The following is a 13,252-nucleotide window of genomic DNA, read 5'->3' as shown; positions in this document are numbered from 1 at the left end:
TGCAGGGGCCCCCGGTGGTTACTTTACACAGAGCCACTTTAAAATCCTCAAGCTTGCACAAAAAAAAGGCATTCCGCTCAGCCACCCGCAGTGTGACAAGGACCCATCTCGACGCATTGGGCCCCTTCTGTTGGTGATGTGTGACTGCATGATTATTGCACTCAAGCCACAAGCTGCGCCAGACACTTCTCCTGGGGATGTGGCAGTCGATGGCTAAGTGCAGTGGAAGTACCAGTAGGAGAGGACAAGACCAATTAGGTCGAGCGGAAAAAATTGTCGATCCTTCCCTCGAGTCTCCAGTTCATTCATGAACTTTCCATATCATATATTACCTTAAAAATGTGAATTTGCCATTCATTTTCTTGAAATGGATGCGCATTCATCCAAATTATTTTGTACGTTGTGTATCATAGGCTCAACGGACAAGGTTTATTCCACGATGCAAGCGTTAGTAACTCAAAGCCCTTCCAGTTTGTTCCGCAACTTTCGGACGTCTGCATAACACATCCTGTCAAAAGTTGGACCTTCAAAATAAAAGCCTGCAGTATAGTAGCAGTTTGACCACACTGTCTTGTGTGGTCAAACTGTTACTATACTAGTGTGCTTTTATTTTGAAGGCTTGGTTTTTGACAGGCTGTTACACCAAGGTTGCCCGTATGTATCAGATCGCAACCCAAGTATCAGGAATCATATCGGATTGGCAAAAGTGTATCGATATATTTCCACTTTGACTTGGTCAAAAATTACCCATGGTGCCTCAGCGTTGTGACGACATCATGCTATGATCGCGCTTCTCCAATTACTGAATGCTCCCTCCGTGTCGGAGGGGGCTGTGGGTGATGTCATGACACGACATATTAGAGCTGTGTGCAGCCGCATTCCTGTGATCGAAAGAAGCCGGTTGTGGCTGTCCAGCCTTTAGCTTTGTCAGTTACACCGTTTTACAAGCTTCTGGCCTGCCGCTTTATCATGAACCGTGAGTACGGCCTCCACCGGTCCCCGCTGCTGCATACTCTGTATGGCAGACTCACCCTCAAACACTCTCTACCTCCAGTGACCTGAATCCACAATTCATCCAACCCAATTAACCTTCACAGTTAGTAGAAGGTTGTCAATTTGTAAATGGAATGGATACATGTACAAACACCATGCGCAAAAGAAATTAAGTTTCACAATCAGGTTGACTCGACAGATGACATGTCAATATTATTCCACTATGCGGCATGGAGTGACGACTCAAGTTCATCTGGAAGTGTTTTTGCTGACGAATTAGAGCTCAATGTAGGAACTTTGATATGCTCCCCCTCTGCAGAGTACATGGTGGAGAGTGTTTTGGGGTGCGGCTCGTTCGGAAGGGTTGTCCACTGCAAGAAGCTGGGCACTGACGAATCGGTGGCTCTAAAAATCATCATGGAGAAAGAATTCAACAATGACGCGCAGAAAGAGGTGGAAACCCTGGAGGTGCTGAAAAACTTCAATTTGGAAAAATACAACATCGTCAAATGGTACAGCTCCTTTGTCCACGAGGGCCATTATTGTCACGAGTTTGAGAAGCTAGACATGAGTCTTTACCAATACCAGGTCACAGAGAAAGACGCTCTGGAGCTCAAAGAGATACGGCCTATTCTGCAGCAGGTTTGCTTGCCCTACTGGATGATGGATTGTTGATTTATTTGACCTGGTTAAATGACCATTATTCTTCAACATTTCAGGTTGCTTTATCGCTGCAACTCCTTAAGAGCCTCGGGATAGCCCATACCGACCTCAAACCAGATAACATTATGCTAGTGGATCATATACATCAGCCACTGAGGGTTAAAGTCATCGATTTTGGTACAGCCATTTTGATTTCGGAGAGGTGCAAGGGCTCGGAACTACAGACGCTCTGGTTCAGGTGAGCTTTTGACAGCTACTTTAAAATAAATAGTGACCAGTAAGTGGTATTAAAATGTCAATGTCTGGTAAAGATCTCCAGAGATTCTTCTGGGTGCTCCCTTCAATGAGGCTATTGATATCTGGTCTCTCGGCTGTATTGCAGCAGAACTGTTCATGGGCAAAGCATTGTTCCCTAGCAGCGATGAGTTTGATATGGTGAGTCCAGTAAAACTTCGTTTGAGACCTAGCCAGAGATACATTACTTTTGTAAATGTAGATATTACTATTTCACTAGATGAGACACATACTTCGAGTCATAGGAAAGCCACCCAAACATCTGCTGAATTCTGGAGTGTACACAAAACAGTTTTTCCAACATTATTTTGCAAGATGTGAAAAAAGGAAACCAACCCTTTGGATGTTTAAGGTATGGAATATTTTGGACTTGTATATTAAGTACAGCTTTTCAAGAAACAAATAAAACGTATCCTATTTAGTCAAAGCTGTACAGTTCTTCTTGCATACCCTGCACCCTAAACAGCCTATATGACCTTCTGGAGGTAAGATGCCTTAAGCTTCTGAAAGTCTTTTGAATCGTCAATAAGATTGAGTTTTACGTGATTCCTGCCATTTTATTCTGAGGGATGCGATGAACTGACCGGAGAAGACGCGAGAGCTGACGACCTTGACAGGAGGAGCTTTGTTGACCTGCTGGTGAAGATGCTGCATCTGGATCCCGATGAAAGGATCAGACCCAACCAGATTCTTCAACATCCCTTCATCACCATGAGCCACCTTGTTGGGGACTTCAATGACTGCCAATAGTAAGAAATTGTCTTCCTTCCACTGTCGCAGAGGTAGTCTACTTACTCAGACATGAACGTTTTCTAGCGTTAAATCCTGCTTGGATCTCCTGGCCGGGCATTTGATTGAGGCCTCGTTGAACCAAGGAGACTTTCAACAGCCCAGTGCAGTGTGACGACACCCATAGACCATCAAGACCCTACATTATGAGGACGATGCTTGACGATTCAGACAAAACAAGATGACAGGAGATACACTGATGTGACTTCCTACTATCTGCTTGGTTTTGGAGTGTTTCAATAAGAACAATTGGAATGTACAGAAAATTATCAAGTGAAAGTCAAAATCGAACAAAAATGTAATGTCCCTTTGGTAAAATGCCGCGTGAGCGCAAGACAGATTGAAGGGCAACGCCTGCAGATGACCCTCTTCAGGTCCTCCCATAGAATTTAAATTGGATTTAGTTTTGGGTTTTGGTTACTTTCACCCAAAGCAAGCTGTTACTGTGACTTCATGACTGAGTGCAAGAAATCATACACAAATAAATATAGGTCTGCCCTGAAGTACGATGGAAAAACCTGGCAGCGTAAGACTGTTTTTCCCTCTAAGCACTTATTCCTTACACAGCACCTTTGAACAAAGCTGCTACAAGAAAATGTTCAGTTCCAGTGCTTTTTACAAGGGATTAAGCAGCATTGTAAATCTAGTTTCATGCATTTTGGGTATCTTATGGTCCCATACTAGCGCCGCTGTTCAATTTGACTTTATAATGAAGGTGAGTTGTTGAGAGACACTTCGCAGCATACCTCTAGGAGCACTCGTAATTGAGTGTCACGCATGACAGGACACATTGACGTGGTCAAATTTAATTCAGATGAGTGCTTTTTAATCCTCTTTCGAACACCTTAGAGCCTTTATCTTTCATGACTGAACCAGGTCTATGCCTTCGACTGTATATCAACTGATGCTTTGATCCGGGCGATATCCCTTGATATTTCTTGATGACCACTAGGTGCCAAAGTGATGAAATGAATGATAATGAGCCTGTTACTGATTGTATTTTCAGTGTGCTATTGATGCAGCATTCCTAAATACTGTATAATCCCCTGAGTGCACCGGAGCTCAGTCTACCGCAGAATCATTCGCAATACTGAGGCTTTTTCTGCCAATTCGGCTTTGTAAACAGTTCAACGTGACTTGGGAATAAGGCAGCATCTGCGGATCTCAAGGACACACATGCTGTCCCCTTTCCTGACGCAAGTGTCAGGATAAATCTTTGCATTGTCTCCCCCTAAATGCCAGCGCCTGCAACTCCGCCCACATCACCTGTCACAGCATGTGAGGGAATAACAGGAAACACTTGAAGGATGCCTGAACGTAGTTGCAGCACAGAGCACAAACAACCGTTCCACAAAGAACATTTCCACCCTTTAGGTACCATACCAAATGGTACCCCAACAGATGAAAGGATAATGAACTCTAAAAACTTTCAACCATTAACCCACAATAGTGAAGCCCTGAGGAATCGTTCTGTCATTGTGCCGATATTTTATCAATGGCCTCAATGAGTCAAAAACTGACAGAAGCCAACAACTCTTTGCAACCACCCACTCGCTCTGTTCTACTTTGGTTCAGCCGGAGTTTAAAAGGGGTGACATCGCGCATAGCCTGTACACTAATGGGAGGAATCTGAATCAACACAAATAGGCCATGATTCCCCCGCTAGTGCTGTTTGCTAGGACTGGACCCCTCAGCGACAACAGGGCAACACGTTTTTTTTTATTTATATATATATATATTATTTGTGCAATTTTACTCAAAATACTAAAATGTCAGGGATACTGGAGAGAACCTCAGGGTTGAGACAACTTTGTGTCACACTCAGGCCACAAAAAAAAACTGTTAGCCTAAAATCATACTTGCCTTGTCATTTTTCAATTTTTTATGTCTGGTAGATTCTCATTCATCCAGGTCTTGATGCATAAACAGATTTTTTTCAATCCGGCTCAGTTTGGACTGACGTCAGTGTTAATATTATTAGATTACATTTATCTAATATAAAAAGCCAAGATGACCGCTACCCTTATTACATTCTTTAATATTCTTCACCGTAAACCGATGATTACACTCACAGCTCATCCTAAATCTCACTTTCATTCTCTGGTTTACCTTCCACCTCACCGTTTGAAGAGATTAGTCAAATCCAGACACACGCCACACACACATACACACACACACACACACACACACGCGCGCACACACAGTTGTAATCTTCTGTTCATAGCTGCCAATGACTCAAGCAAAATGGATCAGGGAATCGGGGACTATGGCCAATGAAAAGGAAGCTGCCTCATAGCAACACACAGACGCACACAGAAAGACGACTGTTCTCCATTTTTAATGTCACGCAGACAGCTTGACCTAGTATTCCTGGCTCTGTGTGTGGTTTGCGTTGTGTTTTGAGGCGGAAGAGTGCACAAATTTATACTTCATGTAAATGTTAATGCATATGGATGTGTATCTGCACCCCAAATAGCGTGACCGCCACAATGAGTCACAAAAAACGTCACGTTGTATCAACATATCATGTAGGGTGTTCATGAATGTAATTGTGACGGTCTTTGCAAATGTAACCACACGAAAAGGCATTGGCTACCATGCGACCGCTTTTTGACCTCCCTCTGGGCTTCACTTTTGCTGTGGCCTACATCCACGCCAGCTGCTCTTGTGGCAGCAACCCTTCCAACTTTAAAATACAATGTTTTGGCTAAGCGCGCTCCTGTTGCCAAGTCAACGGCGCATAGTGGAAAAAGGCTTGAAATAAACCCTCTCAACACAAAGGGCAGCTCGTTAAAATAAATCTAAACTTTGAGGGGGAAACTATTAGTTAAAACGGGGTGACTTTTTACCCAGATTCAGAATGTTACAAACTGTAATGAGATCCCATTTAAGCTCGACAAATCACATTCTGATCTGATAAGATTTGACAGAGATATGAGCATCCGAGCATGCTAAATGAGTTTTTCCATTTAAATTGCTGCCTAATCTGGTTAAAATATGGATAAACGTTTATAGGGCGTTTGAGCTTCGGACTTTTTAAACACAAAATAATGCATCATAAAAATATATATGGCCGACAAGGTATATTACATACATTTTCAGCATTTACCATCATTTAAGCAAAAGTGCATTGCATCATGAGGAGATGCTTTTAGCAAAAACAAACTATTTTTGTCAAAAAAAATGAATAAATGGCCTTTAGATTAGGAAGCTGACGTGTGTGGTATTAATGCTGATTATGCTAGCTAATGCTAATCAACCAACAATTTGTGAGTACGCTGGGATGAGCTTATTATTATTTCAGTATATACAGTAAACTTAACCTTTGCACAATAAAGTGCACTTAATTGCTGCCAATTTAAATAGCATTTTTTGCTTGTTCATATATTATGATATTTTCAGCAACTTTGTCTTTTACTGGCACATAAGTACACCAACAAATAACACGTTGTATCTAAAAATTGTATTTGCAGTATGCCCTGCAGTCCATGGTCATTTGGCTGCTAAGCCTCGTGCAGTATGCACATAAAAATAATGTTATTTACATGTCTTTCACGTGTGAGTCACAGGAAAAATGACTCGCTGTTGTCGTGGGGAATGGGAGATTTACTGAGGCGTATAAAACCTACATTCAAATTCATCATTTCCTCAATATCAGAAAAAAACACGGTTCACACGGTACACAAGCTTCCCTTGAACAAGTTAAATGTGGTTCTACGTCATATTTCTCCCTCGGGAGCCCGCTGCCTGCGGTGGCCTATAGGAGGAAGCGTAAAACAAAACCGAGCATAACAAGCTGTCATTGTGCAGCTCTTATTATTGTGCAGCAGTTGGTGCTGCGCCTAGTAAAAAAAAAAAAAAACATGCAGATGATGATGATGCATGGGGGATGTCACTGTTTACACCAGCGAGGAAGAGATTGTGTTTCATTGCTTCACTATGAGTGTCAGGTGTTGCAAAATGGAGGCCCTCATCATCACTCAGGGCTGATGGAGCCATAATAGCGTATTTACCCTGCGAGTGTGCTTGCATATTTAAATACTGTTGTATACTGAATACTATATGGTTGTCTAGCATCGTGCATTTCTTACATTCCGTCTGGGATTTGCTTCAAATCTCCCTCACACACTTTAAATATAGGGATATTGTATCTATATACTGATATGGGTAAAACTGCTCCAATACTCCACCAGATACCCTTTACCGGCCTGGAATATACTATATTATAATGCCCTCATGGAATGTGCGGTGTGCAGTTTAGTGAACAGTTAACATAATTACCCAAGTATAAAATGCCACCTAATCTAATACATCCCCTCAAAATCAATAAGCTAACACTTTGTCTCGCAGAAGTCCACTAGTTAGCATAATGCTAACACATAATGCAAAACTCTATAGATGGACTAACAGATAGCATCGATGTCGCAGAACAAACTCTTAAATATTCGGGTTTTTTTACGGAAAAAACAAGTTTGGAAAAATATTTAATTGTGTAAAAGAAGTGTTACTCGTATATTGAAGTGAGAATGCTGCGTTTGGTAAAAGTTTAAGCAATATTTCATTCAAACGAAAACCCATTTTCATCAAAACTTCCAGCCATAATGGCATTATCAAGTAATCGGAATTGTATATATGCACATGTATGTATCCCTACTTAAATTGTTCGTCTAAGGTTGGTGCGTCACTTCCACGGTCAAAAGGGTCGAGATGGAACAATACCCTTTGTGTGCGTTTGTGTGTGTGTGTCTGTGTTTGCCTTGGCCTGTGTGGGAGTGATCCAAACGGACCGGTCAGTTCCCTGTCACCGCATGCACACGCACGTCTTGCCCGGCCCACTCGCGCGAATATGTCGATTCTGTCGATACGCAGCGCGCGCGCACCGACTGTCCAGTGCGGTGACACCGGGAGGCGAGTGCGCAATTTGTGAGTCAAAGCCGCTCTTGTTCGCACAACACAAACACACACTTGGACAAAGACGAAGGAAAACAGGAAGGGAAGCTGTAACTTTCCACTGAGGCTTGGCCACTACCCGAGTTCACTTTCTCTTCGGTGGTCATGGCAGCCTTTGTACTCGGGGTGTGTGTACCACCTTGCATCCTGTGTGCATGTCAGTGTGAATGGATGAATGCAGGAGGTGCGAGACAAGGTCTATTGACTCGTTACGACACCTCCTCTTTCTCTCGTGATTTTCCTCATTCATGCCCTCATTTATTGTCTCATCCTTTTGTGCACGGATGCACAGCAGCCCCGCATGCTCGTGCATAAAGTCAGCGCTGCGTGGCTTTTCTTAGATTATAATTGGACTTCTGCCTTGCTGATTGGAAAGCTCTGAGGACATATGGTCAGCCCAGATGGAATTGCAGTTAAACTCTTTATGAAATCATCAAATGTAGCCTTGCTAGATGTTTAAATGTGGGTCATTGGCTACGTTTGCATGGAGAAATAATCCGATCAGAGTTCGGATTACAATTATGATCGGAAATTGTTTTGACATGCGCAGATCGATAAATGTGTCCTTTTACGCGTAGCCATTGTCTCAATGTGTGTAACAATTTTATCTGACCTACTACAGTGTATTTTGTAATTGTCAGACAGTTCAGTTGTATTTAACTTTGCATTTAATCTTAAATAACTGTTTTCACGCATTCAAGTACAACCTTTTATTTCACTTTTAAGTACAATACATTTTAGCTGAATCGTTTTTCAACCACAGTTTTTCTTTTACCGTATTTTACTTCAGTGCATGTTAATATTTAAACTGCATAATGTTACATTTGCTGGGCAATACTTGTGTAAAAAGTTATAGAAACCACTGCTTTAAGGTAATGGCCTTCTAAATAATTCTTCTATATTTTATACTATCGGATGGGACACAAAACAAGGAGTCTTGTGCAGTTCATGCTATAAAATAATTAATTGAATTGAGCAACCTCCCCTGCTTTGAATTACCATTTAAAATAATAACTAGTACAAAAACGGAAATCTGGGTGTCCTTGTTCGGTCTGAAATTTGATGTAAATGCTTTTTTTGTGCGAGGCAAATATAATTTCGTATATTTGGTGCACACATCAGTAATATACTCAAATTAGTGGTCAATTTTCCAAGCTTGTCAAATGACACAATATTTGCCTTGTGTGCCAAGTGAGCCTCTCAGGTACAATTACACAAAGATGCTCTCCACGCGGCCATTGCCATAGTAACCGCCAAAAAAAAAAAGGGGTGCTTTTGAATATCCTCCCTTAGAAGATTTCCCGCAGTGGAAGCCGTCAGGAGATATGCTCGGAGATCAATGAGAGGGAGGCAGTGGGAGCATGTAAATCCGCTCCCAGTGTTCCCAGCTGCAACGTGCGATGGGAGGGGGGGGCGGGGGCAAGCTGTTGCTAGATGGAACCGTACTGGTGCTTTTCAGCAGATCAGGCTAGGTTAACTACACTTGAAACATGCTAAAAAGCTCTCGTTTATAAAAAAAAAAAAAAAAAAATTGCTGGTGACGCAACAGCACCCGTGGGTGGACCTGGATATAAAAATATAGAGGATGAAACTAGGCAATGGCAGAAGAAGGATGGAGGAGGTGAGAAAACAAGTGGGGAGAAAAGCACACAAGAAAAAGGAGGGGCACTCACTTGCCACAATATTAGGTACGATTGCGCAATCAAATGAGAGAAACGATGGTCACCGCATGACTTTCCGTGAAGACGCAAAATGAAGTAAAAATGTTGATTCTGTCGTCGGATTTCGGGGCGCACTTCTGGTCTGTGTTTTCCCACTGAATATGAGCAATAGCTCTTCATCAATACAATAGATAGGACCAAGGTGGGGCGCAACATTTCATCACTCCGAGGCAGGGCTGGACTGGCCATACAGGGCAGATTAATTATTGCTATTTAATTATTATTTTAATGGTGTGGTGTGGTTAAGCTTTCTGAACACAGACAAGTGAAGACGTCACTTGTCGATCTTGTCGAAACGGAACTGTAAGTATGACGCCGATTTTTGTACAGTCACTCACGAGGTATGCAACTGCTGCTCGCGCAGTCTTAAGAGTGATGCTGGCCATTGAGTTGTCATCTTAGGTGTTTAGCCAAGTAGTTAGTGCCTAACACACTCTGAAGTGGCCAGCGTGACTTCGATTGCTATTAAAGACCCCGAAGGAGAAACGCCGTGTTTACCATTGCAGCGGTGTAGAACTGCACTGCATCATACTGAGAGCTGTCGCTAATATTTAGCTTTTTGAGGGCAACAAGCAGCTCTCATTACCAAAAGGCTCACTCTCAATTACAAAGGGCAGATTTGGGACTTCTCGACAGCAGCAGCCGCGGTAATAAAAGAGGACAAACAGCTCCAACGGATTTATGTTTTTCCTCCTATTCGCCACGTCGGATTGAAACAAGGGATTGGTTTGCGCGGGGTGATTGTTTATTGATTGTGAGGCGGATTAGGGCGCATTTATTCATCTGCAAATTGTCAAATCTCATCTGCCGTCTGTAGGTTAGACAACAATGAGAGCCTTTTAAGACGTGATCGTGGTAAGCCAAGGGAAGCAGGACGCAGGCCAGAGCAATAAACAGTTGAGGGCTGTAAGCAGGCAAAATCCCAGCGAACACAGAGTTCCCTGCACAAACACACACATTCACTTAGCGGTTGACAAATCCAAACTTGCACACTGGAGCACACACCTATGCGCTGGCTGTGGGCCGAATGGAGTTCACCATGGCAACAGGAGAGTCCGACACAGGTGGTCTGATATGTGTGGACGCACCAGCACACATGGACGCACATGAGTGCACAAAAAAAAAACAGGGAGTATAGGCTAGAGATCATCGAGATAACATTTCCGCCTTTGAATGGAATTTTTCTTTATTTTGTAACATGCATGAAAAATGTTTACTTCCCAATCCTCCAGTACCATTGTCCATAGAGAGTACGCGCACACTAAGGGTGAAAGTAGGAGAATCCACAGGTATTAAGCAAGAGAAATAGATACTGTCGAATAGATCGCCTTAATACAGACAGACTAGGGGAGATAAAAGGATGTGATGATGGTGCAAATCCATTACAAGACCAGAAATAAGACGAAGCTGGACAGCCAGTCGGGGGGGAGAGAATAGGGTCAAGGGTTAATTAGACAGGAAATACAGCAGCCTGGATGATCTGTGCACAAGCACGTGTGAGTGAATGATCACACCTGAGCACAAGGATAAACACGTACTGTGCACTGATAGATAGATAGATAGATAGATAGATAGATAGATAGATAGATAGATAGATAGATAGATAGATAGATAGATAGATAGATAGATAGATAGATAGATAGATAGATAGATAGATAGATAGATAGATAGATAGATAGATAGATAGATAGATAGATAGATAGATAGATAGATAGATAGATGAAATAAAAATAAAATCATCTGACCAGTTTTTCAGCATTTGATTAGATTTTCACTGAATATTATACTCATATTGAAGGAAAAATAATGAAGTAACCTTGAGTGTTTGGATTCTATTTGGCTGACAGAGCTTTTTGTGTTAGACTTGGTTGCTCTGAGTCCCGCATGCCCCCACTTGTCACATGGTGTTCCACAGGGTTCAACTCTGGGGCCTCTGTATCTTTGTATCTTTTGTCCTATCTGGAGGAAATCAAGGTCTAGATGGCACTGAATTTGTTGAATTTCAATGACAAGAAAACAGAAGTTATGGTGTTTGGTCCCAGTGGTCCTTGCACATCCCATTCTACTGACTTGGGCAGGGGGGCGCATTATCAAAAGCCGACAGTCTCAAACTTGTATCCTAAACTGCACAGTGAATTTTAATTGGCGCGGCACATTGGTGCTGTTGTTAAATCTATTTTTATCATCTGAGGCACCTGGCTAAGGTAAAGCCTCTCCTTTCTCAACAGAATTTAGAAACCGTAAGTTCGTTACATCTCGGCTGTGATTACTGTACTTTTACTTGAGTCATATTATTCTAATGTAATTATACTCTTGAGTACAATTTGTGGCTATTCGAAGCCACTCAAGGCCCACATTCCAAATGTATTGCAGCCACTGGATTACATATACAGTACAGTATGTGGGATATACTGTTTTGGGAGATAGAGTTGATAAATACGTGTGAGCCTCGTAAATACATGGTAAAAAGAGCCAAATAGTCTCAAAAGACATTTTTGCTGTATCACATAACAAGAATCTGCCGCGTACACACACACACACACACACACACACACACACCCACACACATACACTTTGTACTCAGGCCTGCATGTATTTCAGACACTTTGATCCATCAGATTTCTGACGGGTGTTATAAGATTATAGGGATCATTTGGCGGCAGATACGGTGAACTATCCTCCCCTCGCTCTCGTTATCTGCTGTTGTCTCTCTTGTTGGCTCCTGTCTTTCTCGCTCGTGATGAATCAATTCACAATATTATTTCTGCGTTGCGGGAGAAAAAGTCAATATAAAGCAAAAGTTGAATCAGGCAAGAGTTACATGAATGATTAATCAAGCTCAGTGAGCGTGCTGCTTGGCGCCCGTCTTTTAGCACCTGATCATGAAGCTGGGAATAACGCGAGGACTTTTCTTTATGCACGCTATTTGATTATGCACTTTAAAAGGTGCGGGGAGTTATTTATGCATGACAGAGAGACAAGAAGGGGAAGGTGACGTAGTGAATGGAGGAAAAAAACAGCGAAAAATGAGAATGTGAACAGAAGCAGATGGGGGTCAGCGCGGAATGATGGATTAAAGAAGGGGCAGCAAAGAGATTTATGTATGATTTATGGATCTTTTCTCTTGCTGTCCAGGAGAAATGAGCAGCTGGGGCGGCGTGCCACCGAGGCCGGCAAAGCCCAAGGTTGAATTATTCAAAGAAGTCGTTAGGTAAGCATCCCGAGTCGACACGCTCACGTCCGTGCGTTCGCCCCTCCTCGGAGCTTCTCGCAGACAGATGGAAAAGGAAGTGTGTCAGTGGGTCAAAGGCAGACGTCGGTACCGCGGCGCCAACTGTCACCTCAATTAACGCCGAGGGGAAATTGGCTGCTGTATTTAAAGGCTACTAGTGAGAGTCGGATTCCCCTGATTCCGGCTGGAGTGACTTTTCATGAGAAGTAATGTAATCAAAAATATAATTTAGCTGCACGGCGGAGGATTTTAGGCTTATGAACACATTATTTGGTCTACGTTAGTACATTGGGTAAAATGGTAATGTTTTAAAACAACCACATAGCTTCACCTTGCACCGTGTCCATTTAACTTAATACTAACAAACAATGCAAAACCATCTAACGAATAGTATCTGTGTTGCAGTGTTAATCAACAGCTGCGATATTCACAGCCATACTTTCTTTATCCTCTGCAAAGAATGACTACCACATCTATTGAAGTGAAGCATAAAATGTGGGGAAAAAATACTTAAGTCTTTACATTCTAACAAATTATGTCATCACTGTATTGTCAAATATTGACTATTTTCTCATTAGAAAAATGGAATGCTGCACATTTTTGTTGTATC

General features: G+C 42.3%; 2 protein-coding genes across 10 annotated transcripts in view; one reads left to right on the top strand and one right to left on the bottom strand.

Moving 5' to 3' along the window:
* Window positions 1-13,252, bottom strand: part of LOC147126536 (uncharacterized) — a 112,936-nt gene that overhangs the window by 88,469 nt on the left and 11,215 nt on the right. For 2 of the 9 annotated variants that reach the window (XR_015084825.1, XM_086022986.1), the window contains exon 1: window positions 748-790. The exons of the other annotated variants lie outside the window; for them this stretch is intronic. The gene's annotated coding sequence lies outside the window, so the exon portion shown is untranslated. Of the gene's footprint in view, window positions 1-747; window positions 791-13,252 lie in introns of those variants that run through there. 9 annotated transcript variants of the gene reach the window in all.
* Window positions 989-3,256, top strand: LOC147126538 (homeodomain-interacting protein kinase 2-like). Its single transcript, XM_086022523.1, has 7 exons — window positions 989-1,635; window positions 1,713-1,894; window positions 1,968-2,091; window positions 2,171-2,302; window positions 2,373-2,435; window positions 2,518-2,699; window positions 2,767-3,256. The coding sequence occupies exons 1-7, from the start codon at window positions 1,123-1,125 to the stop codon at window positions 2,852-2,854; spliced, it is 1,284 nt and encodes a 427-aa protein (XP_085878649.1). The 5' UTR covers window positions 989-1,122; the 3' UTR covers window positions 2,855-3,256.

This window comes from Filicampus tigris, chromosome 22 (assembly GCF_054856515.1).
Source record: "Filicampus tigris isolate MCC_2025a chromosome 22, RoL_Ftig_1.0, whole genome shotgun sequence".
Lineage (NCBI taxonomy): Eukaryota > Metazoa > Chordata > Actinopteri > Syngnathiformes > Syngnathidae > Filicampus > Filicampus tigris.
The sequence above is the reverse complement of the archived record's forward strand: the minus strand, read 5'-3'. Positions and strand labels throughout refer to the sequence as shown.